Source organism: Ascochyta rabiei, chromosome 5 (genome assembly GCF_004011695.2).
Source record: "Ascochyta rabiei chromosome 5, complete sequence".
Lineage (NCBI taxonomy): Eukaryota > Fungi > Ascomycota > Dothideomycetes > Pleosporales > Didymellaceae > Ascochyta > Ascochyta rabiei.
In genome coordinates, this window is record NC_082409.1 from 799,950 (window position 1) to 827,021 (window position 27,072).

Genomic DNA, 27,072 nt, shown 5'->3' on the forward strand with positions numbered 1-27,072 from the left:
TGGGTTGGGTGGTCACTGGTCAGCTTGTTGCACCTCCAGCAGCCCCTACGCTCTTTCCCTTTCTCTCTGCTGTCCAGCACACGGTCTTGCGCCTCCCCTTCTCTCCCTGCCCCACTGCTCTCTGTCCACCGGCGCTGGGAAGCCAATTGACGGCGACGAAACGCTGACGCAAGCCTGGCCGCACCTTCTTTGTTACCTGAACCGGCAACGAATCACGGCCTTGCGAGCCCCTCAACACGCCCTCTTGCCCGCCTGCCACCCTCCTGCCCGCCTGCCACCCTCCTGCCCGCCTGCCACCCTCCTGCCCGCCTGCCACCCTCCTGCCCGCCTGCCACCCTCTTGCCCGCCTGCCACCCTCTTGCCCGCCTGCCACCCTCTTGCCCGCCTGCCACCCTCTTGCCCGCCTGCCACCCTCTTGCCCGCCTGCCACCCTCTTGCCCCGCACACCACCTCTACCCACTGGCAGCATGGGGGACTACTCGTGCCACTCGCTGGTGAACATGGGGCCTCAGGGCCGGTGGCGCAAACCGCTGCTGATCACGATTCCCATCATAGTCCTGTTTATGATCTACAGCTCCGGCTTCAGCTACACGCCAGCCAGTGCAGCAACAGCTACAGAGTGAGCAGCCAGGCCCGCCTCCACTGCGCGTGCGCTAACCACCGCCGCCTGGCAACAGCCTCCCCGCCGCCCAGAATGTCTCGCTCCTCGAGACAGACCCTAGCATGCCCGCCATCATCAAAGCCCTCTACGGCCCCATCCTGCACCCCATCGACGCTGCCAACTTCACCGACGAGGACGGCGATGTATACCACCTGCATGGCAAGCCCAAATTCACCAAGAAGCTGGGCAAGAAGGTGCTCATCCTGGACATCGACAGCAGGCCGCTCACCGGCGAGGGCCAGCTCATGAACAAGGAGCTGAAATGGAAGGGCATGCGACCGCTCTCTGCGGGCATGCTCAGCCACTACATGTTTGGTACGCAGCTCGATCCGCAGTGCATCCGCGCGCACGCTGACACGGGATAGCAAGCATCCACGGCTACGACTACAAGTTCATCCGCGCACCGGACTACGCCGACCGCTGGGGCACATGGGTCAAGGTGCCCATGATGAAGGAAGCCCTCAAGACGCACGATTACATTGTCTTCATGGACTCGGATGTCATGTTCCACTACCCCCACCTGCCGCTCGAGTGGCTGCTGAACTACTGGAACATGACCGACGACACGCTGGCCATGATGTCCATCGACCCCAACGAGCCGCAGAACTACGACGCCAAGGGCAACCGCTACCTGAACACCGGCTTTGTTATTGCCCGCCAAAGCAAGCGCACACAGGACATGTACAAGGCCTGGGCCGAGTGCCCCTCGGAGACCAAGTACAAGGGCTGCGCAAGATGGAAGCTGGACTGGGCGCACGAGCAGGCTGCCTTCGGCAACTACCTTCGATACGACTACGACCGACCAGACGATATCCGCGTTCTTCCCTGCGTCGAGGCCAACGGCGCGCCTGAAGCTGAGAACCGCGGCGGATGCAAGGGCATTTTCGTCAGGCATTTCTGGGTGGACAAGAGCCTTGTAGCCAAGAACCTCGCCGACTCTGTCATGCAATACTTCCTACCGAGGCTACACCAGTTATATCTCTCGACTGCAAGCGAACACATTGTCGATGCAAAGGGCTTCAAGCTCGAAGGAGCAGAGCTGGTCGAGTTGACTGATGAAGAGAAGGAGGCCAAGAAGAAGGATGGCAACAAGAACCAAAAGGACGAAGGTTATTAGAGGACGTCTTCGCTGCGCTATTCACACATTCTTCCGTGTCCTACGCCTTTCCCGCCACCGTTGTTGCAACGGCTACCAGACGTCGTCTCCGTGCACGACTGAATCTTCATTCAAGCGTATCCGTAACGAGCAAATAGATTTCGCCAACATCTCATAACGCGTCCCTGGCTCTAGGTCCAACGATCAGGACCTTTGTCGACCGCTCAATATGGCTTGAGCATCTAGATAGCGGACACGATATCCCGGCGCCAATTGTTCCGTCCGTTGACATGACATGAAGCCCACTGCCAAACGGCATATTTTGTCATGATTGTATATCAGTATAGGGCAGTGTAGACTCGAGGCGTTTCACAGGCATTGCTTTTTGCGTACTGGCATTTTGTAGAGACCCAAACATAGACACGGGAAGATAGCGGCTATGTACTTTGCGTGTATGATGCGTTTTGGCATACGCTTGTTACGAATTGCAGATGACGTTTGTGCGAACTCTTTCAAGATGCACATGTCAACGTAATAGGTGAAGTCGACCTGCTTAACTGTTCTCCTTGCTCCCATGTCCATCTTTCCGTATCCCAGAACCTACAAGGTGCGGCGAGATAAGATGGAGGAAAAGAGGTTGGATGTCTGGAGGCTTGGGTGCTGAAGCTGAGCATCGCGGTCGTATTTCATACACTCTCTCAGTAACAGTAGCAGTAGCAGCAGCAGACAGCAACTCTACCCTATCATCTCAAAAGCTTGGGCTAGGGACGGGCTTTCGGCAGTGTATAACCACCCATGTCATCAAAAAACTTACCTCCTTGCACCATGATTTCTGCAATCTCTTCACCCAGCCATTCTTTCGTCAACGCAATCCTCGCTGTCTCAATCTCCCTCACCACGCTTCCCGCTACCTAGTGACAGCGTGTCAGCGGAGTTGTAGACTTGAGTCCGGAAGTTACCTACCATCACACTATGACCTTTCCTCAGAGGATCCATACTCGTTGCCACAATAGCATCAGCGACGTCCTCGACCGTGTTGGCTGGCAGCCCCCTTTCCTTCCACTGTTCCGAGTAGCCGGTAGTGATGTAAGTTGGAGTGAAGAATGGCGCCACGACGTTGACCCTCACACCGAGCTCGTTTGCCTTCCGCTGCGCTGCTCGTGCCAGGCCGACAACACCGTGCTTGGACGAGATATACGACACTACACCCGTGCCGCCAAAGTACCCAGATGTCGACGCAATCAACACCACCGATCCGCGTGAGCCATCGGAATCGGGTGTGTTTGAGCTCATGGCGTGCATGGCTAGCCTAAGCGCTGCTGTATGTCAGTCCTCTGAGACCACCCAGTCAAGGAAAGGTAGTGTACTATTCATCGCCCCCTTCAAATTAACACCAACCACCTCCCACGCCCCCTTCTGCTCTTCCAACTCCCCATTCCCATCCTCCTCAAAATCAAAGAACCCCTGACTCTCCATCATCCCTGCATTCGCGACCACCACGTCAACGCGATGGAATTTCTCCCTCACAGCTCGGAATAATCCCCGCATGGCTGCCCAGTCCGTGACGTCTGTCTCGTGGAACAGCGTGCGCCCTGCATCTGGTAGGGAGTCTATGAGGGACCTGGCTGAGCTTCTGGTGAAGGGCAGATCGGCTATCACTACGTTGCAGCCCTGCGCGTGGAAGGTGCGGATGGTCTGCGCGCCAATGCCACCTGCGCCGCCTGTGACGATGACGGTTTTGGAGCGGTTGCATGGAAGGGCGGTAGACATTGTGGGATGGTTACCACTTGAATGTATTGGAAGTGCTTTGGGTGTATTGATAACAGGACGGTTTGCAGGAGCTCAGATGGATCAGAGAGGTCGTTCACTACAAGGCATTTTCAGCTGCTGTCATTGCATGAGCTTGCTCCAGATATTCCAAGCACCGCAACACACGCATGGTGTACTATCCTGCTGTGATGTCTAATAGATGGATTGGGGAGGCTAGTTTGTCCCCGCCTGCGTGGGGTGGAGTTTACCCCGCACGCGCTAGACAGTTCCTCCCTCCTGAATGCGAAGACGGAAAACATGTACTCGTCAGCGTACGATACTTCCTGGTTGATGCGGACACCAGTAGGAGGCCATGTGTCGCTGCGTCCCTTTGAAGTGGAGTGCCTTGAGACGTCATGCCATGGAGCATGAAGATGTCTATTCTTACACCTGCTGATCGACGTCCGGTTGAAACTTTGGATACCGTCCATGTCGATGTTCCTTTGCAACAACCTCTTTGGTAGTCCATCTTACATTGTGCTCAATGGAGGCAGTCGCAGCCCACGACTCCACCTCGCAAAGCTTACTATCAGGCACGCTTACAACGAATCGCGTCCACCGCGAATCCACCTCTCCCATCCCAGCAGCAAGCATGAATTTCTCCAGCAACGCTGTCTCGAAGATGTCGGCCGATTCGGGGGACGCCATGCGATATTGTCGAAACGCGATTCTCAAGCACTTCACCTTGAACCCCAGAGGCTCCCAATTGTCAAGGCACTTTCGGATATCATCATTGCTGCTCAAAAGCCGCCAGAGCGAGATCTCCAGCAAGCTCAGATTCGGAAGGTTGGCCAGGGCGATGGGCGCTTTATTCAGCAGTTCAAACTTTCGTTGGTCAATTCCGCTCACAGCCATGTGCAGTCGGCGCACATACTTGCGCATAGGAAGCCAAGGCAGATATACAGACAAGCTCGAGGACCGCGAATCTGTGTTCCATTTGCGATTGTAGTCGAGGCTGAAACTGTGCTGGCTGTAGAAGGCTCCTTGCACGAGGCTTTTGATCTCGGGGACGGAGAGAAGAGGGATGATAAGATCGCAGAATGCGTTGGATTTCCAGTATCGATGGTCATCAAGGTGGTAGTAACATGGCAGGCGGGCCTGGCAAGGGGAGCCGAGCGTCACGGCATACTCGAGGATGTGGAGTTTAAGCTCTTCAGACAAGGTGCGCCAATTATCAAGGAAGCAGGATTTTGCGGAGAGGGCGGTCATTGTAGTGGCGCGGTAAGCTCTACGGACGAAAAGAAAGGTATATGTTCCTAAACGATGTTTCGAGGTGTCTGCTAACCAAAGTTGATATAGGAGGGATGCCAACGTGTAGGCAACTGTCACGTGCATGGATTCCTTGGCAGGCTCCTTCACTCCATAGGAGATACGCATATACATCAGATCATACATACGTATTCCCCTCCACAGCAACCACTTGCGTGACCCCTAATATATTCACCGCGACCAAGTCTTCCCAATTCTAAACAAAAACAACACCACCTACTCAACGTACATCTCCAGACTTGAGGAGGATGTTGGGTCAGACAGAGGAACAATGTGCACCAAGAGGCCTCCTAGCTTCAGCAACGCTTAACACTCGACATGGCAATGCATATTTCTAGACTTGCGGCGGATGAAAACTCGCTCGAGCAGTCGAACTGGCTACCAACGAAGACCTCCCAGCTCCGGCAACACATCGAAGCACTCAACGCTGCAGCGAGCACCAGCAAGAACACCAACCATGACGAGCCCACGGAAGACGTCCAGGTCAGCACTCAGGCTTTAGAACGCGATACCGACACACGCTCATGAAGAGAAGGAGACTGGGAACCCGAGCTGCATGCAGTGCGCGTTGAAGACCCCCATACAACGCAACAGGAGCAGCGAAACCCGGCGGTCTGCGTTGCACCTGCGGAGAAGCGGTGGACGATGCAACAACCATGTAGATTACAGTGCAATCAAGCACACGAGAAACACGGTTGGAATCCTTTGCAAGGCTTGGTGGTGCTTAATATAGACTTGCGTCCCCCCCTACCTTCCTTCTTCCTGGCGTTTCATCTTGGCGGGCCGGAATAAGCTCGGTCCTGGTCTGGTTCGACACTACCGCATGCTATTGGTGCGCTTCCGCTCGTCAGGGCCGACGTGTGCAATGAGTCAATGACTATGACCGTAATCGTAGACACATATACGGTGCGGAGATGATGGCTGGATGGAGGGTGGGCGCCGTTGGTGGTGAGTCGTGGATCGTGAGAGAGGAAGGGAGGAGAATAGGGTATAAACAGGGCGGTTTGGACGCGCAGCTGGATATTGTCTATTCTCTACAGCATGCTCGTTTCTTACCTTGACTATATCCGCTCTTTTGACTTGACACTTTCATTCTTCACCGCATTACCTTCGCTACCATGAAGCTCACTCTCCTTCTTGCGATCCCGTCGCTGGCTTCGGCCCTGGCGTTCAACCCCTTCCGTCCCACCGGCTTCGAGCCTACTCGCACCAGCGACACGGCGACGCAGAAGCGCTCTGATAGCTGGGGGGGGCTCGGTTGCTCTTGGTCCTTCCAAGTCCACCATCACCCGCGCCGTCACCACCCTCGTGCCCGGTGTGGCGCCGTCAACGCAGAACGGCATGCTGTTCCTCTGGCCGGGAATGTCCAACGGCACCGGCGACCTGGTGCAGACGACGCTGGAATCGTGGACAGGCGGCAACAGCTGGTGCGGAGCCCAGCCGGGCCAATGGTGCATCCGCAGCTCTCTGTTCGGCAGCTTTGGACAGCTTGACGGCCCGGCGAGTCCGGTCAGCGGAAACATGAAGGTCGAGATCCTGTACGAGTTGCTCTCTGACGGACAGACGTGGAAGCAGACCGCCACCGATCTCGGTAGCAAGAAGCAGCTGTCGACTTATTCGCATAAGTCTGGTCCCTACATGGTACGTGGATGGTCTAATTTCATAATTGCTCGCTGGTCAATGTACTGATGGAGCGCAGACGGGCTATGGTACCGGCACAGAATGCGACCAGGCCTGCACGGGTACCATCGCTGCGCAGACGTACACGAATACTGTCATCACGCTCGCTGGATCTGATCCTGCTTTTGGTAAGACCATCTCTGCCAGCAACGGAGCGACTTACAAAGGCCTTACCAACACTGGAAACGGCAAGGTTTGGACCATCGCCGAAATGCATGTGCCAAAGATGTAAGAACCCTTGTGCTCGCTCCTAGGTGGCTGATGCAGGTTGTAGCAGTCGGTAGAGGTAGTTGGGGCGGCCCGTAGCTCGAGGTGGCTCTGATTAGAATAGTTTGATCGGCGTACAGTTCATTGTATCTCAATAAATCGCTGCGATGAGAGAAGCTGATGAAGTGACGTGAGGCTCACGCAATGCAGCCCCACGAATTCAATGAGCTGAGCTCAGCCATGCAAACAACCAGCCTCAACCGTCATAAGACTCTTCACGTGTACAACATGCGCGAATGACTGCGAAAATTCAAACCACCACTGCACGCAGCCTTGTCAGATGTTGGTCGAAATTCGCAGCCAAGAATCTGGAGGAGATCATCGGGATCCGCGACGCGGCGGGCAGGTACAACGCAGCGGCGGTGGCGAATATGGAGCCAGCCGAGGTGCGGCGACGTCGTGCCTGAGTGATGGTCAGGTACCACGAGGTACGTACAGGGATATAAGGGGGAGCCTGAACGGAGTAGAAATACGAGCCGCTTGCACTGAGCATCTAGTGATCTTTTGTAAAAGAAAACCCCTTGCGACTCTGCTTGATGATCGAAGTTGTTGGCTGCTCGGGAGGAAGAAGGCAATGACGTCATCTCGCTGTCGCAGCTTGTCGACCTTTGATGTGACACCTGATGACTCCGCGTCAACCACCCGCCATGGCACGTTCAGGATGGTGGATGAGACGGTGAAGATGCGCAAAACGCGCATAGTCTGCATATCAGATACACACAACAATACGCCAAAGCTTCCAGCAGGCGACGTGTTGATTCATGCCGGTGATTTGACAAATCAGGGCTCGTTTGACGAGCTTGAGCGGGCTGTGGCATGGCTTGAGAAGACCGACTTCGAGGCCAAGATTGTGGTCGCTGGTACTTACCTTGATACTAGCAAAGAGCTGGCACAGTGACAGGGCTGACAGGTGCAGGCAACCATGAAATCACACTTGACGAGCAGTTCTATGAGAAGAAAGGGGCCCGGTGGAAGTGGCCTGCTCCACAAAGCCCTCGAGGATGTATGAAGCTACTACGGGAGTCGAAGACAATCACCTACCTGGAGAATGAGTCTATGACAGTGTGCTTGAGAAAGCCAGCCGGGCCACATACGTGGTTTAGGGTGTTCGGGAGTCCGCGCACGCCTGGTCCTGGGAAATGGGCGTTTGAATATCAGGAACAAGACGCCCAGGGTCTTTGGGCGGAGATTCCAGACGACGTCGATCTTGTGGTAACACACACACCGCCCAGAGGGCACTGCGATGCTGCGACGAAGGATGACCGGTCTGGATGCCCTGCACTTTTACGAAGACTGGCTGAAGTCAGGCCGCTGCTGCATGTATGCGGTCATATACATGAGGCGCGAGGAATTGAGCGTGTGCGTTGGAGTCCTACCCACAGCGACAGCCTTGTCGAGAGCGTAGAGAATTGGCACGACCCTGGAAGTGGCAACAAGAAGCTCTCACTACTGGATCTGACGTCCAAGTCAGAGCGCCCTCTGGGTAATAGCGCGAGTACGACACGTCAGAATGCGCCTGACTCGCTGCAGCGTGGTGTCGGGGGTCAGCCTGGTGTATCGATGCCTGGAATCGGGGTTCTTCAGCCTGACCAAGACAACCTAAACTCGACGTCAAGCCTCATCGGAGGTGCCCTCCAAGGAAGTGAGGCGCTCGGGAGGATTGAGGATAGCGGGGTTGTGGTGGGGCAGAGACGTGGTGTTGAGCCTCCCAGGGCAGCCTTGCGAGGCGATTCAGGCTTGGAATCCAGATCCTCCAGACATGAATGTCGTGTCGAGACTGCTGTCATGAACGCCTCGTTTCTTGGGCCGAGAATCGATGGAAGGATTACGGGTACCAGCAAGGCCATTGTGGTCGACATCGACTTGCCAGTGTGGAAAGCCAAAGCAGATGGATATGTATGATGATGTAGCAGGCTGCAGGTGTCTGTCTTCGCCGTTCTGAATGATCTTGTTCTCGCGCTCCAAACCCACATAGCCTCCTATCGTGATTTCTGCACTGCTGTGCTCAATTGAAGACGACCACGTTGAAGGACTTGGTGTGCCGGCTCAAGCAGAGCAGCTGGCGATTGGAGGGTGATGCGCTGGTGCCCCGCTACAGGTCGGTCTAGCATGCATAAGCGTGCTTTGTCAACCACTCAAGCAGGAGGCTACTGTTGGTCATCTTTGGAACCATCCGGGACGGATCGAGGGCTCCAAATCGCAGCCTGGCGAAGTAACCGCCGTGCACATCCTCCACATGGACGCGATGGTCGGGGATCCTGGCCTGGTGTCAGGGCACGCACATCCTTTCCTCAGACGACACAGCGGGTGCGCAGGAATAAATAAGCGTGCCGTAGCCGCATGACTGCGCAGGTACTCTGTCTGAAGGTGTTGGTGTCTCGGATTCGACGCCATGCCAGATCATTCGAGCAATGTTGAAAATGCGCACGCGTCATGGGCCACTTGCTTCATTTTCGCTCGGCTGCAGTTGGTCACGTCTTGCCAATGTCTTTTGCTCGCGGTGGGGCATTTGCTGCTTGGGTTGTGGGGGGGTCACTTGGAAGCACACGGCCGGCCTCGGTGTTTTCTGGATCATGCAGGTTCGTTCCGTCGTGTCTGACCATGTGGCTGCGTGAAGACGTGATTGGACGTGTGTTTCTTAACCGCTGGAGCCGGCTGCACTGCTGCAGCAAGAGGTGCAGCATGTTGGGCCAGGGCGCTCTCCCAGTCGGACCCACAGGACCTCAGCGATTCCACTGACGGACGAGGTCGACAGGCCGTCCTGTGAGGAGGGGTGCTGACGAGCTTCACTAGAACGCTGGCGGTTGCAGAGCAGGCCGTAGATGGAGTGAGAGGGGGACGCGGGGGTGCTTGAAAGCGTGCAGCCATTGCGGCGGGCTTGCAGCAGCGCGGCGAGAATGTGCTGAGAGTGCTGAGGGCTGCACGAAAGGGAGCCCCAGTGCAGTGCAGCGACATGGGAGGTCCCTCGCACCGAAGTGGTTGCTGCCATGAGCGCCGGGCGATGAGCGTCGAGCATAGCCCTCCTGGGCCTGCCGTCTAAATGGACTCCATTCCACGGCCTTTGTCGTGTCCAGGCTGACTGTCCACAATAATCGCTCCGTTGCACACAAGACTCGCACTTGGACCCTTTGCTTTTCTATTTCGATTCTGTGTCCCCCATCGATCGACTACCAGCAGCCGGCACCTGGGCATTGACGTAGCCCCTTTTCACCGCAACTCACCGCAACTCGCAGCTCGTAGCTCGTCCGTCCACCCCGCGCAACAACGCACGCCTGGAGCGAGCCAAAGCAAGTGCACAGCCTCGCACTGAGCTTTGTCACCAGTGCAAGTGTCTTTGTCCGCATCGATCCTCACCATCCAGCCCCCTGAAGTTCGCGTTGCCACGAGCTTCTCCAGGTTTCTTCCATCGATCGCTGTCAGGGACAGCCGGCCGTTAGCTCAGCATCTTCAAGCCGCATCGTCACACCTCCCAACCTCGTATGAGCAACAGGAGACTTTTCCATCCACCACCAGTACACCTTCTTTTAATACAGCAGCCACGCACTCCGCCGGCACTTGTCGCTCGACCTTCACTACCCACTTACATTCGACTTTTGTCTCTCGACGTTGCCACCGTGGTACCAGCCCCCTTCTGCCGTGCCCTACCGCCACAGCCCAACCTTCATCCACGATTCAGGGGCCGACCCATGTGCACGCCACTTGCTGTGCACTTGTATTCAACAAAAGTCTGATCGCATTGCCCACCGCGCATGAGAGCGCCAGGCATTTGCTTCGCTACTCTGACCCCCTCCCTCAAGTTGAGCAGAACCACGTGAAAGACACGACACCAAACAAGACGCCATGTCTTCGGAGCCGTTACCAGACCACTACAAGGCCCTAGGAATAGACAAGACGGCCGATGCCGCCACCATCAAGAAAACGTATCGCAAGCTGGTACTCACCTGCCATCCCGACAAAGTCACCGACGAGGCCCTAAAGGCGCAGAAACAGGACGAGTTTCACAAGATCCAACAGGCCTACGAGACCCTGAGCGATGACACCCGCCGCGCCACGTACGAGGCGGAGCTGAAGCTGGCGCAGCTGCGGCGCGAGAAGCTGGCCAGGACCGCCAGCGGCACCACGGTCGAGCCCAAGACTGCACGCTTCGACGTCAAGACGGCCGGAGGAGCCTCGTACACGGCCAACGGACCGCCGCGCTATGCCACCGAGGAACGAAGACCCTCGGGGACAACTTCGTCGCGCACATACGATCACGACGACGACCGCTACTATGACAGCCGCCGCAAGACGGAAGAGTCGTACTTTGCTGCAGCAAGACCCAGCCCATCGTCACGCTCCTCGCGCGAAAAATACGAGAAGGAGCCCTCACGCAGCGCACGCCCTTCGACCGACCGCACACGATCGAGCGCGACCAAGACGCGAGACAGCGAGCGCCGAGACCGCACCAGCAGATTCCCCGCCGACAGCGAGGGCTCTTCTGCCGACGAGAAGCGCCGCTACGAGCGCGAGTACAAGAGGCGCGGTGCAGAGGACGAGTCGCAAAGGCGAGCCGAGGAGCGCCGTCGAGACGACCGCCGTGACGACCGCCGCTACGAAGACTACGACACGTCGACGCCCCGCAAGCTGAGCGTTCAGGAGAAGGGCGAAGATGACGCCATCCGCTACATGTACAAGTCTCGCGCCGAAGTCGAGGCCCACACCCGTCCGTCGCCCGTCCGGACCACGTCGCGCGAGTACTACGAGCCCAGCAGTCGCTCGTCCAGGCACCGAGAGGTGCGCCCAGAACCTGCACCGCGCAGGTCGTCTGCCCGTCCCAAAGAGCGCCCAGGCATGCCCTCGCGCCGCGAGACTGACCGTGGCATTCCCGAGCTCGTTGACTGGGACGACCGGAGGCCCTCCTTCAAGCAGTCGTCCTCGTCACCGGCTGAGATTCGCATCCCGTCCATGCCCCAGCGATCTCAGACGGAGTCATCGTCGCGGGACTACCGCCGCTCAGAACGGTCGCCACCACGCTTTCCCGGCCTGAACCGCGCCACCACCATGCCCACAGTCCCCGCATCAGACGCAGGGTCGCGCCGGGAAGCCAAGAGCTACTCTCGCCCCTCTGGTCTCCGCAACGAGGCCAATAGCAGTCCAGAGCACCCAACCATTCCAGCGCCTCAGCCTAGCAGCAAGACGTCATACTACGCCTACAGCGTAGCAGATGGAGGCGTAAAACCTATGGACCCACCTGCACACCGCACCGTTCTCCGCGAACCAGAGCGCACACGCCACCGCTCTCCGTCGCCACTTACCAAGCCTCCCATTGGTCCCAACCGCCCCGGTTTGCACGCCTCCAAGACATACATGCCGACTCATTCGAGTCGCCAGTCCTCGCCCGTCCGCGAAGAGCGCGGCCGCTCCGGGCATCTCAAGTATGGTGAGGTTCCTTCCGAGTACACCCGTAGGAAGGCCATGCCTGAGCGCCAACCGAGCTACAGCCCTCATGACGTGTCATCCACCCGCAAGTACGGCCCTGAGGACGTCCGGTATGCACCGAGGGAAGGCTACGCAGAGCGAAAGCCGGGGCTGAGCCGCACGCCCACGTCTGTCTTCTGAGGCGCTGACGTGTCTGCGTAAGTATCGTAGTCTGGCTCATGAGCGGTTTTGAGATACGCAAGCCGAACGTTGCATCATATGATCCATTTCGAACAACAACTTCGGGCACCGCATACAGAGGAACGAGTATATACGCCACCACACCCGCACATAGGCACAGTAGTGGATACCCCTTCTCTTGCCACGAACGTGCACTCACGTTTTCCCTTTTTTTTTTCTTTTTCCTTCCCGTTTCCATGTTCAACAGGCGTACACGGTGTTTTGGGAGCATTTACAAGGGTTGCTCTTCCCACTACCACTACTCGCGCTGCAAGTGCTGCTTGGCGTCGAGATGATCATCACTAGTTCCTGGTTCTCGAACCACCACCACCACCTTTTTGGCAGCGTATTTGGCCGCACTCGCTTTGTCACACTCGCTTGTAGATACGACATAACGACTTTGCATTGTTTTTCTATATATCGTCATCATCACAAGGGGGAGCTATTCGTGGGAGTTGAGCTGTTTAAGACAGCAGTATCGGGACTCGAGGGACGGGATATGTAGGTAGCCATCGCAATCAATGAAGAACAACAACACACAACCTCAATTCAGAAACTCTATCTGCATGCAACTTGACGTGGGAACATTTGCTTTGAGAGCCACGCAACTCTAGCTCAGCCTATGAATACCAAACGCGGTCCAGCTTGTCTACTCCGTCGCATCCATCTTATGCCTGTCAGCATCAGGTGAAGAACTACGTCTTGTCACAATCCTGTCCGGGAACAAGATCCAACAGACACCCTCGCGCCCACCTGCAACAGACCACAACCTGCCGTCTCGAGTTTCCAGCCGCGCAGCCAGCTGTGAGGAGAATGCGGATGCCAGACCGCCAAAGGACGCTTAATCCATTTATAACGAGCGGTTGATCACTCCTTGACCGTTTCTGAATGCGGCATGAGCTTCAGCTTGATCGAAGTCTTACATGAATGAATCTCGCCATGCATGAGTACGGGTAGGGGAAAGCATGTCGACTTGGGCCTCAGTGAGGGCTGCTCGGAGCCACGTACGCTGCACGCCCCTCTTCCGCGTCTTCCCCAGGGTGAAGAGGATGGGATGGCTGAGCTTCACCGCCGCGTATATGAACAGGCTCAGATCCTACTTCCTCAAGCTGGGCGTTGATCAGCTCGGCGGGGAAGGATCGCTCCATATCAAGGGCGTCGGCTACAAAGCATCCTCTGCTGCCGAGATGTGGTCTAGAATGCGATAGTGCTTTGTATGGTTTTGGGACCACCGCGCCACTGCCAATGTACTGCATCCAGTACAAGTAGTCATAGCCCACGCCGCGCGTTTCGCTGTTTGGATTGGCAACCAAGAGGCGGAGCATCGACTTTGTGACCCGTGAAGCGGAATCACGGATGTTTTTGACGCTAGCGAAGGTGTCATAGCCCAGCGACCGCATGTAATAACAGAGTCGCAGCGCATGCTTAGGCCTCGGGAGCCGACCGTTGGGTGCGCTGGCTCTTGTCCAAGTGTAAGCCGCCTTGGCAGTCAAGACTGTGTCGTGCCTATCAAGAGCACGCAAGATCTTGCGCTGTACTCCAATATATTCCAGTGATCGCTCAAATTCTTCTTCGTGCTGTTCCGTGTATGTGACCTTGGGCAGTATGGAAAAGAGATTATGAATAGGGATATTCGGCCTTGCGACATTTCCTGGTACAGGCACTGGGATTGATGACGCACCACCCGTGGGCGCAGGCTGGGCAACCAAGATGTCCAGCTGCAGTTGTAGTTCGAGCTGTCGTTGGCGCTCTGCGTTTGTGTGGTCAGCGAGGTTACAGATTGTAGAGAGCTGCGTGTTGACATGGGACACAGCACGGGCAAGGGTGTATTGGCTGCTGAGCCTTCTACCTTCAGAGAGCTCTCGTGCAAGGCTCTGAACTTCCTGTCCTAGGGCTTCCAGGCGGTCGGATACGGTGCTATCATGGATGGCTGTCTCGGCGCTTTGGTCCTGATTGAAGAGCGAGTGACTGGATATGGGGAACTCAAGGAGCAATCGGCGTGCGCTATTCGACAGGGGTGACGTACCATTGTTGGAGCCGTCCGGCATGTTTAGTGAGAGTAAGATATAGTTGCTGTATGTGATGATAATCAACGATAGATGCAGGTGTGCAGTGTTGTGCAAGCTGTGAGATGGGTGGGTATGCATAGAGGGCTGAACTACCAAGTGATTGCGCATGGAAAGCACTTGTGGAGGTCAATGAAGAAGCAACGATGCTTCCACCCAAGATCTGGAAGGTGGTAGAAGTGTAAAAACGGGGGCAGTGACCGCTATGACTCCCAAACAGAGCTCGACGATACGCTGGCCTCCCTATTGTCTGCTCTTACAGCACTGAAGATGAAGTAAAGTCTGGAATTGGATCCATCCCGTTCCAGGGTAAAGTTAGACGCAACGGAGAAACGTGAGGCTTGGTGACGGTAAAACGATCGAGACACGCCACTCCCTAACAGAGAGAAGAAGACTGAATACGTGAGGACTGCTCGTACATCAGATGTCATTGCATCGCGCACGATGGCGAGTTCTAGGCTCTGGAGCTCTTGGACTTCTCGCTCAGGAAAGGGTCAAATCTAAAGCAAATGTAAAGCGAGACACAAGGCAACTTCGATAAGCAGTGCTGTGCTTGTCGGTGTTGTTTTGGAGGATGCAAGGCACAGAGCCAGTCAAGAGATGACGATGCCAACGTCGATGCTAGCGCGGTGCGCTAAGGGCAGCCGCACGCAGATCAACGGGAATCTGCGGTTTCAGTGCTCAAGCGAAAGCGTGTCGCGACGCGTCGCAATGCAATGGTCTGTCCTCCGTTGACATCCGGACAGGACAAGTTGGTGTTCATGTTGCGCGCAAAGCGGAGACGGCTCGTCCGTAGAGATGGTCGATGATAAGGAAATCCCTCTCTGCTTTGTCCGCAGTGTCTTGCTCAGTGCTTGTCTGACCAACAGTATGACGCGGTGCACGGTCACAGGTATCCAGCCCTGCCAGCCACGATGGCAGCTGGGCTGGCTGTCAGGTTGGAAAGCCTGGCAGCGTCCATGTGTTCGAAGGCGGAAGGCAAGGCAAGGACGTGTCGCGTGCGAAAGCGAACGACAGCGACGAAAACACCTTGTCAAAGGTAAGGATGATGGAAAGCTCGAAAGCTCGAAAGCTCGAAAGCTCGAACGCTCGAAAGCTCAAGAGCTCGAGTCGAAAGGCAACGAGGCCAAGCGCGTCGAGAACTGGGGGCGCGAACTGTGAGGCGGTGATCAATGCTGCCTAGCGCCAGCGTCCAGGCATATCGAATAAAGAAAGCGCAGGACTGCGCAGCGGCTGCGACCATCTACAGCGAGTTCAACATCATCGACCCCGTCGTCGTCACGGTCGCTGTTGCAACGAGAGGGCCCTAGCGACGGTTACCGGACGGTCTGAGTGGTTCGCCGGCGCTGTTGCGGTAGCAGAAATTTGCAACTTCTTCACCCTGCTCTCACGCTAGTCCGAGCTTAGGCAAGCGCGCTAGCCGTTCCTGACACACGCGATATTTAATGCTGTCCAGGTGCATCTCTTAGATAGGCCCGCAGCCCACCTCTCCGAACAGCACTTCCGGGGCGCACGCGTTACCCTCCATCACGTGATACTTTTACAACGCGCATCAGTGCAGCCTCGCGCAAAAGTGCTCCATCCATGGCATCGTCCACATGCTCCAGTAATTTTTAATTCACCCACAGCACGCCTTGCTGCTCCGGCGAGCGCCCGCTTGTTGCCAAAATGAGGTATGGTGCTAGCACCTGCATGTCTTGAGCAGGCCCGCTAATGCTTGAATAGTGCTACAAGATTGGACCGTCTCGTAACGTAAGTTTACCCAGCGCATGCATGCACTTCCCACCAGTCCCCAGTCTTTTCTGCGCAATGCAGCTCTACTTTGCTTTTCGGACCCCACGTTGGCGATTTCATCTCGTTTTTGCGCTTTGCTGCACCCTCGCTGACCGCGCCAAGGCTCCTTGAGACAGGCAGCACAGCCTTGATCCGGAACACAGCAGCTGAGCAACTAGCTGATGTCCAGAAACAACACCCCGAGGATCTATTCAACCTCCTCAACCGTGTTGTGCCATTCTTGCGATCCAAGAGTTGGGAAACACGGGTGGCTGCCGCCAAAGCAGTGGGTGGCATTGTCGCCAACGCCGAGAAGTACGATCCAAACGCCGAAGAGGAACCAATCAAACCAGAGGTCAAGTCTGAAACAAACGGCCATGCAAAAGACGAGGACGCTAGTGGCGCTGCCGTCAAGAAAGAAGAGAATGGCGACGTCGAGATGCCACTGGCGACGGACAAATTCAACCTTGACACTCTCGACATTGCGTCCATCCTGAAAAATGGCAACCATCTCGTCGGTGCTGCTAGCAAGGAGCTCGATTACAAGCTGCTGTCTATGAGCCCTGCGGATCGCCTTGCATATCAGAAGAACATCCTCACCAAGCGGCTTGGTCTCGAAGGGCCCTTCGTTGAATTCACTGCAGCACCGGCAGACGAGACAGTCGCGCAAACCCCTGGCCTCCGAACGCCCGCCATCCATCGCATTGACACAAATCTCGCCAGATCAGATACTCTGAATTCCGCCGCTTCGCCCCCAGCGGCCACACCAACGGGCGATCAGCCCATTCTTAGCAAACGTCAACTGAACTCCCAAAAGCGCAAACAGAAGAACGCGCACAAGAACAACAAGGCAACAACCGTCGACTTTAATGAGCCCGGCTCGAAAAAGCCCTCACATCCAGATGCTGTTCAGACGCCTGTGCGCTTGACTCCACATCCTACGTCGCTCAAACAGGACAAGTCCGAGAACGATGACGGAGGTGATGGCCTTGATGATTACTTCTCCCTCGAACGCAAGGGCGGAGACGACGACGCAAAGTTTGTCAAAGAGTTCAAGGGTGATGTGTTACCTGAGAAGTCCTCTTTTGAAGGCGAGTCCGACGAGTCTGGCTTGGAGTGGCCTTTTGAGCGCGTTTGCGAGTATCTCGCTCTCGAAATGTTCGACCACACCTGGGAGGTTCGTCATGGCGCTTCTATGGGCATTCGGGAGGTCTTGCGCGTGCACGGCGGCGGAGCTGGGAGAATCAAGGGAAGGTCGCGAGCGGAGAATGACAAGCTGAACCAGCAATGGCTGAACGATCTTGCATGTCGCATCTGCTGTATCTTCATGCTTGATCGATTCGCCGACTACACCTCCGACACTGCCGTCGCGCCCATCAGAGAAACCGCGGGACAAGCACTCGGGTCTGTCCTGCAGCACCTTTCTCGCGAGAACGTTTTGGCTACGTTCAATGTACTTCACAGTCTCATCAAGAAGCGGCTTGAAGTAGATAGCGGATGGCATTCCTGCCAGGGTGGCATGATCGGCTTGCGGTACCTCGTAGCTGTACGGAACGATCTCCTCCGTGAAGACGGGTCTCTTATGGATGGCGTCCTCACTGCTGTCATTCAGGGCCTGGGCGATTTTGACGATGACATTCGGGCTCTGAGCGCAGCAACGCTCATTCCCGTTGCCAAGGATTTTGTCGAGATGCGACCAAAGGCAACGGAAGGCCTCATGAACCAGGTCTGGTCCTGCTTTGATGGTCTTCAAGACGACCTTACCGCTAGTACCGGCTCGATTATGGATCTTCTCGCCAAGCTGTGCAGCTTTCCTCAAGTCCTTGCAGCCATGCAGGCAAATGCGGAGAAGGACCCGACGCAGTCCTTCCACGAACTTGTGCCTCGTCTCTTCCCATTCTTACGACACACCATCACCAGCGTGCGTGCTGCTGTGCTACGTGCATTGAGTACCTTTCTCGACATCCAAAGCGCAGGATCGGGTGGGTGGATCGACAGTAAAGCACTCCAACTGATCTTCCAGAACATCCTGCTCGAACGCAACGAGGGCGTTCTCAAACTTTCACTGAAGTTGTGGAACACCATGGTCGACAACCTTGGTGCTCAAATTGCGACACACTTAGAACCGATCCTGAATGCTATTATCCCACTGACTCTTACTCCTATTGGGGTGTCTCGCCATCCGATTCCCATGGACATGTCACTCTTGATGAAACCTTCCGGACAGGTCATGGGCCCGGCACCAAGCTTAGCACCTAGTCGGCGATCAACACCACCGGCCGGAAGCGAGCCAGCCGTGAAGAAGAGGAAGAAGTCACGGCACGGGAAAGAGGAGAACACGTTACCGATACCATCATCCACGTCACACAACGTTGACGGACACATGATCAGTGGCGATCTTGAGCTCATTGGAGCTGATGTGATGATCCGTTCCAGGGCATCTGCAGCACAAGCTCTTGGCAAAGCTATTGCGAACTGGCCGGAAGAGACCAGACTATCGATCTTCGGTCACAAGCTCTTGCCGCCACTGTCTTCGACTAGCTCCACCGCACAACTGACGGCTGCTATGATCATCGAAGAGTTTGGCAAGAATCTGTCGGCCAAGGACGCCTTGGCAGATCTGTTTGCTGAGGCTCTACTCCCCATCGTCGAGGGTGAGCGACCGATGGCTTACGAAGACCTCGTCCCCAAGCTGCAAATTGTACGAACTCAGTGCACTGCTTTGATCAACATCTTCCGAGAAGGCCATGTCCAGAATCTACCAGCTCTGGCTATCGTCGTCCAGGGTGATCCTTCTGCCAGTCAGTACGCTTTTGGCGTCGCCGACGCAGAGAAGCTTGTAACTACTCAGTACGAGAAGCTCAAGAAGGCAATGACCCCATCTGCACGAATGGTCGCTGCAGCCAACCTGGAAGTCTCGAGGAAGGAAGTCGAGGCCAGTCTCCAGGAGGCAAAGGACATCAAGGAAGAACGCGATATCCGCATCAAAGCTGCCGCCGCGGGCGCACTCATCTGGCTGAACTCACCACCCAAGAAACCATCGGCACCGATCAAGGCCATGATGGACAGCGTCAAGAAAGAGGAGAACGTACAGTTGCAAAAGCGATCTGCCGCCGCTGTTGCGCGCTACATTGTGCACCTTGTCGAGGGGAATAAGAACAACGTTGTCAAGAAAGTGGTTGGCAACCTCGTTAAGTTCTACTGCATGGAGACAGCAGAAACACCCGAATTCCAGGGTCAAGGTCACATTGAAACCGGCATTCTCACTTTGAAAAAGGATGAAGACGTTCGCGACCATCCAGATGCTGTCAAATTTGCGGAGGAGTCGAGAGCGGCCAGGATCACCAAACGTGGAGCACGTGAGGCTCTTGAGCAAGTTGTCGAGCAGTTCGGTGCGGAGGTCTTCCACAAGGTTCCCACGCTCGAAGATCTGATCCAGCGGCCTATTAAGCACGCGTTCGCCGATGCGACACTTCCTGTAGAGATCGCCGACGAGGACGGCATCTTTGGACAGGAGGTTGTTGACGCGTTATCAACTTTGCGCGCCCTGGTGGGCAGCTTTCATCCGGACGTACGCGGCTTCATCAAAGACCTGCTTCCCTTCATTGCACGGGCCTTGCAGAGCAAGCTATACGTACTCCGATACGCTGCCGCGAAGTGCTTCGCAACTATTTGCAGCGTTATGTCTGTCGAGGCCTTCACACTGCTCGTCGAAGTCGTTCTGCCTACCATCAGCGATGGTGCTAACGTTCATGGCCGCCAAGGTGCTATCGAATGTATCTACCATCTCATTCACGTTATGGAGGACGGCATTCTACCGTATGTCATCTTCTTGATCACTCCGGTTCTGGGGCGCATGAGCGATTCAGACAACGACGTTCGTCTACTAGCAACAACAAGCTTCGCTACACTTGTCAAGCTTGTTCCGCTTGAGTCCGGTATCCCAGACCCGCCAGGTCTGCCCGACTCTCTCCTCAAAGGTCGTGACCGTGAGCGCAAGTTCGTCGCTCAGATGCTTGACGCCAAGAAAGTTGAGCCTTTCGAGATCCCTGTCGGCATCAAGGCTACATTGCGATCTTACCAACAAGACGGCGTCAATTGGCTTGCCTTCCTAAACCGATACAACTTGCACGGCATTTTGTGTGATGACATGGGTCTCGGAAAGACGCTGCAGACCTTGTGCATGGTGGCCAGTGATCACCACCTACGCGCTGACGAGTTTGCGAGGTCTGAGGATCCAAACTTCCGCAGATTGCCGTCGCTCATCGTATGTCCTCCTACTCTGTCTGGTCATTGGCAGCAGGAGATTCGACAGTATGCGCCCTTCCTTTCTTGTGTGGCCTACGTCGGTGCGCCACCCATTCGCGGTCAACACAGGTCTCAGCTCCAGGATGTCGACATTGTCATAACCAGTTACGACATCTGCAGAAACGACCTCGAAGTTCTCAAGCCTGTCAACTGGAACTACTGCGTTCTCGATGAAGGTCATCTTATTAAAAATTCGAAGTCAAAGACCAGCCAGGCTGTCAAGCAGTTCCAGTCGAATCACCGCCTGATTCTTTCGGGTACACCCATCCAGAACAACGTACTTGAGTTGTGGTCTCTGTTCGACTTCCTCATGCCTGGCTTCCTCGGATCCGAGAAAGTGTTCCAAGAGCGCTTTGCAAAGCCTATTGCAGCTTCTCGATTTGCCAAGTCCTCATCTAAGGAACAGGAGAAGGGTGCGCTAGCCATTGAGGCGCTCCACAAACAGGTCCTCCCTTTCCTTCTTAGACGTCTCAAGGAGGAAGTGCTCGACGACTTGCCCCCCAAGATCCTGCAGAACTACTACTGTGACCTGTCTGAGCTGCAGCGCAACCTGTTTGATGACTTCAACAAGCGACAAGGCAAAGAGATCCAGTCAAAGGCTGGTAATGCTGACCGTGAGAGCAAGCAACACATCTTCCAAGCACTGCAGTACATGAAAAAGCTCTGCAACTCGCCCGCCCTTGTAGTGAAGGGCCCAACGAACAAAGCCTACGAGCCAACGCAGCAGTACCTGAAGAAGCACAACACCACCATTGACGATATCTCCCATGCGCCCAAGCTGAGTGCGCTCAAGGACCTGTTGGTGGACTGTGGCATTGGTGCAGCAGATGTTGCAGGCGACAAGTCAGGCGCTGTCAACGGTGATTTGCCTGAGGCAGTCTCTCAGCATCGTGCTCTGATCTTTTGTCAAATGAAGGAGATGCTTGACATGGTCGAGTCTACTGTGTTCAAGAAGTTGCTTCCGAGCGTTCAATTCATGAGGCTTGACGGAACGGTACCGGCTGAGAAGCGTCAAGACATTGTCAACAAGTTCAATTCGGATCCATCTTACGATGCCCTGCTCTTAACCACTAGCGTCGGTGGTCTCGGTCTTAACTTAACCGGTGCCGACACCGTCATCTTCGTCGAGCACGACTGGAATCCTCAGAAGGATATTCAAGCAATGGACCGCGCTCATCGTATCGGGCAAAAGAAGGTTGTGAATGTGTACCGCATTGTTACCCGCGGGACACTCGAGGAAAAGATCCTCAAGTAAGTATATCCACACCCTAACTATGTCTAGTCCTTGCTAACAGATACTCAGTCTTCAGCGTTTCAAGATCGACGTCGCGAGCACGGTCGTTAACCAGCAGAATGCTGGTCTGGGCTCCATGCAAACGGATCAGATTCTCGATTTGTTCAACGTCTCCGCAGACAGTGCAGACCCAGCTGCGCTACCACCTCCTCCATCCAACTCCAAGGACGACAATGCCATCGACGAGAACGATGCTGTCGATGCCACGGGTGAATTGCGAGAGAAGGGCAAGAAAGGCTTTCTTGACGACCTTGGCGAACTGTGGGATGAGAGGCAATACGAAGATGAATTTGACCTCGACGGTTTCTTGGGCAAGATGCAGGGGCCCGCGGCATAGAATGCGCAACTTCCCCACATCAACACCCTCTTCAAGGTGGCAGAGCACGCCTCTACGGTGGATCGTCCACCAGGCTGGCGATAATGATTTAATTGGCGTTTGGTTTTGTTTAGCCAGCAGTGGGTGCTTGGCTATACGGCATGTACAGGATAGCATGGACAGATCGTGGATTGGCTCCATCGTTCGACTTTTAGCATGGCGTTGGATGGCTTCGATTGATGATGCGTAGGATTTGTCCACTTGGTCAGAGGACTTTGTACGTTCATGCTTGTATTCTTAGATAGTATCCTCCAGAGTGGAGACCACAAAAGATATGGTTGCTCATTTCATGTTCCCTCGGCCCGCTCACCACAGCACCCCACAGTCCCACACTACGTTGAAGTCAAGCGGCACCTCGCGATGAACCCCACGAATGTGACACAGGGCAGGTCGAGACCTTCATGCACAGTCACACATGCAAAAGGCTGGAAACAAGACACTGGTAGAAGACGCAAACTCGATTAAATATGCTAATGCTGATGTGCAGTATTCTAGCACGGATTGAAAATGCCCACACGCTAAACAATAACAGAACAACAATCGGTTGGCTATGCTTGACGCTCAAAAAAAAACAGCGACGGAAACGAAAACAAGAACATCTGTTCTACACACCTAGCGCGGTAAGGCGGCTCTTCACGTCCAAAGGCCTCATCGCAGGCATGACAACAACGCTAGAAATAGCACCTATGTTGACCATTGAGACATAGCCTGGCGCAACTTCGTTCGCTATCACTTCGATACACTTCATGGCCTCTTCTTTCGAGATGGGAGACCGTATGGACCCCCGTAGTTGCTGCAGGACCGTAGTTGTGGAGAAGGAAACGCGCATTCCTGGTCGGCTTGCGCACAAGAGGGAGAGCACGCCGAGCACTTCCTCGGAGCGCTGGAGCGCTGCTCTTCGTTGGAGCTCGGCAGCGGTCGGGGCGGTAGGCCCGCATTTGGCCGCTTCTTGTTTTGCGAGGATGCGATCCAGGAGGTTGGTTTTACGAACTGCAGCAAACTCGGTAATCTTTGCTTGTGCAGGTTCGGCTCCCTGTGTGAGGATGGACTCGTTCTCCTTGCCAGAGACCTGTCTCTTCTTCTGCGTGCGACCGTGCTCTACGCTTTCTTTGAATTCCCTCATTCTCTTGCGACCTTTCTCTTGCAGTGGTGCAATGGCGTTGAGCGATGCGCATGCTTCGACGTCAGCAAGAGGGAGCTGGGCGAGAAACTTGGACATGGAGATATCGTCGAGGAATGTTTCGAGGCGTGCTTGCTTGGCGTCGGCCTTCTTCGGTCGTCCGCGTCCCCTCTTTGGTGTCGCAATCGGTCGAGTAGCCATCTTTTGTGAGATGCACCACTGCGACCACAAGCTATCCAGACCCTCCTTGAACATGCCTGTCAACGCCTGTTCATTTACACCAATCATGCCATCGAGCATAGAACTATTTTCTCTGATCTCCAGTACAATCTTGCCGCGGCCGTAGTCTGAAAGGTGGTAGGGGTTGTTCAAGCCTGAGGGACCGTAGTTGAGAACGCCCATGATGAGGCGGATGTCATCGCATGTGACTTTGCGCTGTCTCCAGACCAGTGTGACGGACGCCGTGAGATCTCGAATGTCGGCAGGCGTAGAGGTGCCATTGTGTGCGTAGTGGAGTGATAGCGCGGTAAGGAAGGACGAGTGCAGAGCCAGAAGGTTGACGAGCTCATCCGGGAGCTGACCAGGTGCGATGGCCATTGTGGATGATAATGTTACAAGTAATACGGTGCTGAAATACGGTAGACAATGGCGGAAGAGGAATATGCTGTGATGATGAGGATGTGCACACGAAGGAGGGACAGCTGAAGCGTTTATGAGCCGTGGGGCGGGCAGAAAGAGGAAGAACCCACGCGTCCGAGCGCGCACGCGACGCGTTTCAATCCACGGGCCGCATTGGGTGCTAGCGCCGAATTCTGGACATCATAGGCATAGACAATTTTTTTGAAGCTCAGCAACGTGTGCGCACAATCAATTCTGCTGAGGTCACGAGACCCATAGCACATCGCAGACAGCGATAACTCTGCAGTCACAGATTGGCATTGGAGGAAGCTTGTGTTGTACGTCGTTTGATTGATTAAGAGCTGAGGTGATCAAGTCCCGTGTACTCCAGTGCTAAGAAGCAAATGCAGTGTTACAATCCAAGCCATATCTTTTCATCTCAATGACAAGCTTACTTGCCACCGAACCAGGAGCCCAGCCAGCTCTTGGCCTGTGCAGCATCCTTGGTGACTTCACGGTCGAACCGGTCAACGGCAGCGTTGAAGTCCTTGCTGGTCTCGCGAGTGTACTCCTCACCCCGCGCCTTGGCCTCGTCCCACTTCTTCTTTGCCTCAACGCTGAGCTTGTTGTACTTTGCCTGGGCTTCGGCGCTATACTCTTGAGCCTTGCTCTGTGCCTCGCGACTGACCTCCTGGGCCCTGTTCTGTGCTTGTTGACCATATGCCCTTAGGTCTGCCTCGGCCTTCTTTGCCTCGGCGCTGGCGCGGTTGGCCTGCTTTGCATCAGTTCATGTTCGAACGACAACATCGAAAGACAGATGATATATGGCGTGATGACGTACGTAGTCCTGTGCAGTTGCGCGAACGGCCTCGTATCCCTCCTCTCCGGCCTTCTTGGCCTCCTTGTCCTGACCAGGGAAGTCACCGCGGACTCTCCTTGTGGCGCTGGCGGCATCGTCTGTGACTGTCAGCTTGTTCCTCAATGACACGCATGAAGATAGTAAAATACGCTCGAACTTCTTCTCGGCAAGCTTTGGGTCGCCTCCAGCGCTGTAGAGGTAGTAGGTACCCGCGCCGACGGCAGCGAGGCCACCGAAAGTAGCAAATCTGCGTCCGGCCATTGTAGTAGATGTGTGAGTGTGAGTGTGAGGGTTGTTGAAGAGATGATGGTATGTGATGAAGACGTGTAGCGTTTGATTGAAGGATTGATGAGCAAGGGCGGAGCTGCAGTACTTAAGAGGGGAAATGCTGTCGTGATGCGGCTGGCAGCTTGCAAGGCGCGTGCAGATACGTCATGGCAGTCCATAGCTCCCGGCGCACAGACAGGCCCATCACGAACCAGATCGCCAGGCTAGGCATATCAGACCTCGACTACGAGAGCCGTTGGCCAAGCTGACAACGTGCCGCTCATTTTTACGCATTGCTGTGTCTGTATAGCATATTGCCTATAGCCCGCGCTCATCATCCTTCTTGCGGAGCGCTGCTGTTGCGGCTCTTCCCTCTGCGCGAATTGTTGACTGCCCCTAATCCAGCCGTCCAGCACCGTTCTTGCCTTGCTGGCACGTTTCCTCCATGCATCCACGGTAGTGACGGCGTGACGCCTATTGCTCTCTTCAACTTCGAGCCCCTAGTACATAATCAAAGTGCCTGCGATGGCAGAGCAGAACATCCAACTCGTCGACCACACGGACGGCGACAATCCCCCCACAACGCAGTCGGAGCCCCCTCGAACGCCAGACTCGCACATCGACATACTCTATGAGAACCAGCGCGGATGGTTCGTCTTCGGGATACCTCTCTTTTCTTCAAAAGCGCTATGGAACTTCCGGGTCGACCCCGCACCATGGGTAGACGCCAAGTTCAAGCCCTCGGCCGTCAACATCACAAACGCACAAGTACCTGATCCGAGCTGGGTATGGGACTGGAAGAGCTGGTATGTCGACATGAGCCTGGATGTCGATGAGGAGGGGTGGCAGTATAGTCTTCTGTTCAAGGGCTCGCCATGGCACGGCAACCACCCGTGGTTCCACAGCTTTGTCAGGAGGCGGCGATGGCTGCGAAGGCGCATCAAGCAGAAGATACCTCCGAAGACGAAGGAAGCAGTACGTGACAGACTGTTCGGCGACAGGTTCAGCGTTGGTGGTACCACGCTGTTCAGGACCGATACACCAGGCACTATGAGTGTGCTGGACAGTAGCGGCCAAGCGTCTGTGGATGAGGAGATCCGAGACACTGCAACCCTGATGAGGAAGCTGAAAGCAGCTGCCATCGATCGAGAGAAGATTGTCATCATCAATAGGTTCATTGCAGATGGAGGCGAGGAGCTGCACTACCTCGCAGAACATGTACGTGCCTTTCTTCCCACGCCGCAGTCCTAAGCTTACCCTCCCAGATACCCACTATCATGTCCATGCTCATCTTCCAAAACTCACGCCGCCAACTCCTCTCCACACTGATGGACACATTCGACGCTGCTAAGAGCCACCGCGACGAACACGAGTCTCAAGAAAAGCCCGAAGGCGAAGCCGAAACCCGCAGAATCAATAACCTCCTCAAGGCCGTCGAGGCTGCTGATGCAGAATGCAAGAAGCTGGAATACTGGAGTGACATCCGCGAACTGGCAGTGGAAGGCAGGGCTGGCAATGCTACTGCCGAGTCTAGTGGGTGGGACGAAAAGTGGCAGGGCGTTGATGAGAGTGGACCGAAGCATCCCACGCCTTCCACCGCGTCGTCGATCACGATACCTTAATATCCTAGAATCACAACATGAGCACGAGCGTCTCTGCGGCTCCCACGTTAATACTTGCATGTTACAATGCACATATACCCTACAAAACAGATCATGTCTGTACCCTCCTGACTCTGATTGGTCCCCTGATATCTTCTAGTTGCTCCACGTCCAGCACTTCGCCCTTTTGCAAGACTTCAACTTCACCAGCTTCACGCATCTCCCACACAAGCTGCCTGATCGGGCCCATTGTCGCTCGCCAGTCCGGCACATTCAGACATGACAGCTCTGAAGAGGACAGTGCACGGGCGACCTCGGAGGGGCATATTGTTTTTGGATAGTCTCGCGCGCTTAGCAGGCGATTGGCGTGT

At 55.3% G+C, this 27,072-nt stretch overlaps 12 protein-coding genes across 14 annotated transcripts, besides 4 other annotated features; 7 read left to right on the plus strand and 5 right to left on the minus strand.

Annotated features, from left to right (window-relative positions):
* Positions 1 to 467: 467 nt before the first annotated feature.
* On the plus strand, positions 468 to 1,778 carry EKO05_0003410 (uncharacterized protein; the record flags this gene model as incomplete). Its single annotated transcript, XM_038938246.1, has 3 exons — positions 468 to 619; positions 678 to 976; positions 1,027 to 1,778. The coding sequence occupies 3 exons, from the start codon at positions 468 to 470 to the stop codon at positions 1,776 to 1,778; spliced, it is 1,203 nt and encodes a 400-aa protein (XP_038800858.1).
* Positions 569 to 618: a tandem repeat.
* A 678-nt stretch (positions 1,779 to 2,456) lies between the features above and the next one.
* Positions 2,457 to 2,489: a tandem repeat.
* A 29-nt stretch (positions 2,490 to 2,518) lies between these two features.
* On the minus strand, positions 2,519 to 3,527 carry EKO05_0003411 (uncharacterized protein; the record flags this gene model as incomplete). The annotated part of the gene is made up of 3 exons (XM_038938215.2): positions 2,519 to 2,668; positions 2,721 to 3,073; positions 3,125 to 3,527. 3 exons carry the CDS (start codon positions 3,525 to 3,527, stop codon positions 2,519 to 2,521), a joined length of 906 nt encoding a protein of 301 aa, XP_038800857.2.
* Positions 3,149 to 3,204: a tandem repeat.
* Positions 3,528 to 3,950: 423 nt separating the features above from the next.
* Positions 3,951 to 4,775, minus strand: EKO05_0003412 (uncharacterized protein; the record flags this gene model as incomplete). Its single annotated transcript, XM_059636154.1, has 1 exon — positions 3,951 to 4,775. The coding sequence occupies one exon, from the start codon at positions 4,773 to 4,775 to the stop codon at positions 3,951 to 3,953; it is 825 nt and encodes a 274-aa protein (XP_059492137.1).
* A 378-nt stretch (positions 4,776 to 5,153) lies between these two features.
* EKO05_0003413 (uncharacterized protein) lies at positions 5,154 to 5,363 on the plus strand (the record flags this gene model as incomplete). Its single annotated transcript, XM_038945373.1, has 1 exon — positions 5,154 to 5,363. The coding sequence occupies one exon, from the start codon at positions 5,154 to 5,156 to the stop codon at positions 5,361 to 5,363; it is 210 nt and encodes a 69-aa protein (XP_038800856.1).
* Positions 5,364 to 6,176: 813 nt separating this feature from the next.
* EKO05_0003414 (uncharacterized protein) lies at positions 6,177 to 6,747 on the plus strand (the record flags this gene model as incomplete). The annotated part of the gene is made up of 2 exons (XM_038938236.2): positions 6,177 to 6,476; positions 6,535 to 6,747. The coding sequence occupies 2 exons, from the start codon at positions 6,177 to 6,179 to the stop codon at positions 6,745 to 6,747; spliced, it is 513 nt and encodes a 170-aa protein (XP_038800855.2).
* Positions 6,748 to 7,443: 696 nt separating this feature from the next.
* On the plus strand, positions 7,444 to 8,684 carry EKO05_0003415 (uncharacterized protein; the record flags this gene model as incomplete). Its single annotated transcript, XM_059636155.1, has 2 exons — positions 7,444 to 7,642; positions 7,699 to 8,684. The coding sequence occupies 2 exons, from the start codon at positions 7,444 to 7,446 to the stop codon at positions 8,682 to 8,684; spliced, it is 1,185 nt and encodes a 394-aa protein (XP_059492138.1).
* Positions 8,685 to 10,622: 1,938 nt separating this feature from the next.
* On the plus strand, positions 10,623 to 12,380 carry EKO05_0003416 (uncharacterized protein; the record flags this gene model as incomplete). Its single annotated transcript, XM_038945372.1, has 1 exon — positions 10,623 to 12,380. The coding sequence occupies one exon, from the start codon at positions 10,623 to 10,625 to the stop codon at positions 12,378 to 12,380; it is 1,758 nt and encodes a 585-aa protein (XP_038800854.1).
* Positions 12,381 to 13,399: 1,019 nt separating this feature from the next.
* On the minus strand, positions 13,400 to 14,596 carry EKO05_0003417 (uncharacterized protein; the record flags this gene model as incomplete). 3 transcript variants are annotated; one of them, XM_059636157.1, is made up of 2 exons in its annotated part: positions 13,400 to 14,169; positions 14,446 to 14,596. In XM_059636157.1, the coding sequence occupies 2 exons, from the start codon at positions 14,594 to 14,596 to the stop codon at positions 13,400 to 13,402; spliced, it is 921 nt and encodes a 306-aa protein (XP_059492140.1). The 3 variants fall into 3 exon arrangements, with proteins under 3 accessions (XP_059492140.1, XP_059492139.1, XP_038800853.2); XM_059636156.1 differs by having other exon boundaries at positions 14,269 to 14,596; XM_038945371.2 differs by having other exon boundaries at positions 13,400 to 14,596.
* Positions 14,597 to 15,536: 940 nt separating this feature from the next.
* Positions 15,537 to 15,594: a tandem repeat.
* Positions 15,595 to 16,153: 559 nt separating this feature from the next.
* Positions 16,154 to 22,197, plus strand: EKO05_0003418 (TATA-binding protein-associated factor mot1; the record flags this gene model as incomplete). Its single annotated transcript, XM_059636158.1, has 4 exons — positions 16,154 to 16,158; positions 16,211 to 16,237; positions 16,382 to 21,817; positions 21,870 to 22,197. The coding sequence occupies 4 exons, from the start codon at positions 16,154 to 16,156 to the stop codon at positions 22,195 to 22,197; spliced, it is 5,796 nt and encodes a 1,931-aa protein (XP_059492141.1).
* Positions 22,198 to 22,840: 643 nt separating this feature from the next.
* Positions 22,841 to 23,953, minus strand: EKO05_0003419 (uncharacterized protein; the record flags this gene model as incomplete). Its single annotated transcript, XM_038945370.1, has 1 exon — positions 22,841 to 23,953. One exon carries the CDS (start codon positions 23,951 to 23,953, stop codon positions 22,841 to 22,843), a length of 1,113 nt encoding a protein of 370 aa, XP_038800851.1.
* Positions 23,954 to 24,425: 472 nt separating this feature from the next.
* On the minus strand, positions 24,426 to 25,094 carry EKO05_0003420 (uncharacterized protein; the record flags this gene model as incomplete). Its single annotated transcript, XM_038938208.1, has 3 exons — positions 24,426 to 24,746; positions 24,816 to 24,931; positions 24,983 to 25,094. The coding sequence occupies 3 exons, from the start codon at positions 25,092 to 25,094 to the stop codon at positions 24,426 to 24,428; spliced, it is 549 nt and encodes a 182-aa protein (XP_038800850.1).
* Positions 25,095 to 25,625: 531 nt separating this feature from the next.
* Positions 25,626 to 26,722, plus strand: EKO05_0003421 (uncharacterized protein; the record flags this gene model as incomplete). Its single annotated transcript, XM_038938355.1, has 2 exons — positions 25,626 to 26,318; positions 26,366 to 26,722. The coding sequence occupies 2 exons, from the start codon at positions 25,626 to 25,628 to the stop codon at positions 26,720 to 26,722; spliced, it is 1,050 nt and encodes a 349-aa protein (XP_038800849.1).
* Positions 26,723 to 27,072: the final 350 nt, after the last annotated feature.